Source organism: Sprattus sprattus (assembly GCF_963457725.1).
Source record: "Sprattus sprattus genome assembly, chromosome: 12".
NCBI lineage: Eukaryota > Metazoa > Chordata > Actinopteri > Clupeiformes > Clupeidae > Sprattus > Sprattus sprattus.
The window spans coordinates 9,428,353-9,430,852 of NC_137910.1; the positions used below are offsets into that span (position 1 = coordinate 9,428,353).

A 2,500-nucleotide genomic window follows, 5' to 3' on the forward strand; every position below is an offset into this window, starting at 1 on the left:
AAAGGGATAGAAAATCAGCATTGGGGGTGGGGTAGAGGTGAGGGCAGTGGACTGACATGCGTGTGGTGTGGGGTGGGGTAGAGGTGAGGGCGACAGACTGACATGCGTGTGGGGTAGGGCTGCAACTAACGATTATTTTGGTAATCGATTAATCTGTCGACTATTTTTTCGATTAATCGACTAATCTAATGATTATTTCCTATAGCAAATTAAAATAATGACTCAAAATGTTGGAAATTTGGAATTTCAAATGTATTACCAAGTTAATACAAATGTAATCATCATAATAAATACATATAATAGTAATACAAATTAAAGTGCAAATAAAGTTTTAAAAGTAACTCAAAATAGCAATCAAGCCCCTGCAAGTGCAAAATAACTCAAGAATAACTGGGCTGCAAGTGACATTCAAATACAACATATTATTTTTCCACAATCTTTTGTTTAAAGAATGCTAAGTGGAGGAGGTTTACTATTCAGAACAAACGAAAATACAGGTTACTCTGATAATTCACATTTACTGCATTGCACTTAACATAACTGAAATAGCGTTAGCAAGCTTACTGCATGAGATGTTCTGTTTTCAGCATGTAAGCTAAACCTTACTTACAATAAGTTATAGATATATGTTTATGATAATTGCTGCTAGACGCTCGCTGTTCTTGTGCTCCCACAGCTCATTCTCTTTGAAATACTGGAATAGTGCTTCTTTAACTACTTATAATTGACCATAATTGAGAAAAGTGACAACCTTTCATCTGATATGCAACAGCTACTAAAACTAGCTTTGTTTATTGTTTCCATGGTAACATGAGCCGTCTCAGAATAATTCGCTTTTCTGTCGCAATTTCTGATATGCAGCACATGAAGGTAGGAAAACGGAGGGTAAAGTAAATGGTGCATGGTCTTTGTCATGCATAAATTTAAAATTGTGTACATGTACAAAAAATTGTATATTTGAATGTTTATATTTCACTGCTATAAAAATACAGAAAGCAGGTGTTTGATGGTTGTTTATATTTGTCTTCTCTGTCAGTAGTTTAATTTGTATGCTAGGCTATTTGCAGATTCTGTTCCATTTTTCTCAGTGATGGTCAATTATTTTTAGTTTAAGAAGCACTATTTCGCACTTCGTAAAGTGCATTGCAACGCCGTATGCAAATTACCGGTAGCTCTGCTAGCGTCTGCCAAAATTATTATTATTTCTTTTTATTATGACACGTCGACTTTAAAAATCCACGTCGACAATTTTTCACAATCGACATCGTCGATTTTGTCGACTAATCGTTGCAGCTCTAGTGTGGGGTGGGGTAGAGGTGAGGGCGGTGAGAGACGGCTGGGAGAGTGAGCTTACACACACACACACACACACACACACACACACACACACACACACATCCATTGCCAACACACTGTGCTAGAATAGAACAGAATAGTATAGAATAGAACAGAACAAAACAGAACAGAATAGAATATGACGGAATGCAGTTGTGTGGTGTGGTGCGGTGCGGTGCTTACCTGGCGCGTGAGCACGAAGTAGGAGTACATTGCCATGGCGGTGCCGTAGGTGATGAAGTAGGTGACAGGCTCCATGATGTCCCAGGAGTACTCCCACCAGGTGAGGCGAGCCAGGATGCCAAACTGACAGGCCATGTAGGCCATACCCCCCCACATCACCCAGGTGGTGCGCCGCTCAGCCTTACGGTTCAGCGCCTCTTTCACCTGGTGAGAAACACACACACATAGACACACACGCACGCACAAAGACACACAGAGACACAGAGAGAGAGACACACACGCATACACACACATACACACACACACACACAATATGCTTAGGGACAAAGATAACAAGGCTCAAAATGCCAGTGACAGGCCTCATGGAATTGAAAGCTGGTAAACCAGTCTGACTCAATGAGTGATATTTATGATGAAAATGATTTCAATTCATTAAAGCTGTAATACGCGTGAAAAGAATGCAATGGGAAACGTTTCGTCATTCTATCTGTTTTGGCTCCGCCAGGGAATGTTTGAGTGTTTGGATGTATAAGGACTTTTATTTTGAAATGAGAAATAACACAGACCGTTAACTCATAATTCGGCAGTTTAGAAAACAATATGAAAAGTTTGCGCATGTGCTTTTCGATAACTCCTTTTGCTAGCTATTTGAAGGCATTCCCTGTAAGTATATACTATATAAATATTAGTAAATGTTCATAATTAGATAGTAATTGCAGTTCGATTGCATGTGAATAATGGAGAGGTATTAGTTAATGGATGAATTCCGTTAAATACATATATCGCGGTTGCTAGTTATGCTGTCAGCTAGTAGCCTACTAGACGTTTGTACTGGATCGTAATTATAATTGTATGTAATCTATCAGTATTTCCGTTTCACACCGTTTCACATGATAAACTTCACCCTCGGTAACAAAGCGTGTTGTGTTTGCTGGTGTTAACTTGCTAGATAGCTAAGCGAGTAACTCAGTGAGGCCAGTAC

At 39.3% G+C, this 2,500-nt stretch overlaps 1 protein-coding gene across 1 annotated transcript in view; it reads right to left on the reverse strand.

Annotated features, from left to right (window-relative positions):
• Positions 1–2,500, reverse strand: part of mcu (mitochondrial calcium uniporter) — a 72,594-nt gene that overhangs the window by 5,081 nt on the left and 65,013 nt on the right. Inside the window, exon 7 of the mRNA XM_080848459.1 lies at positions 1,519–1,722. Within this exon, the coding sequence (XP_080704585.1) occupies positions 1,519–1,722 (204 nt within the window). The remainder of the gene's footprint in view (positions 1–1,518; positions 1,723–2,500) is intronic.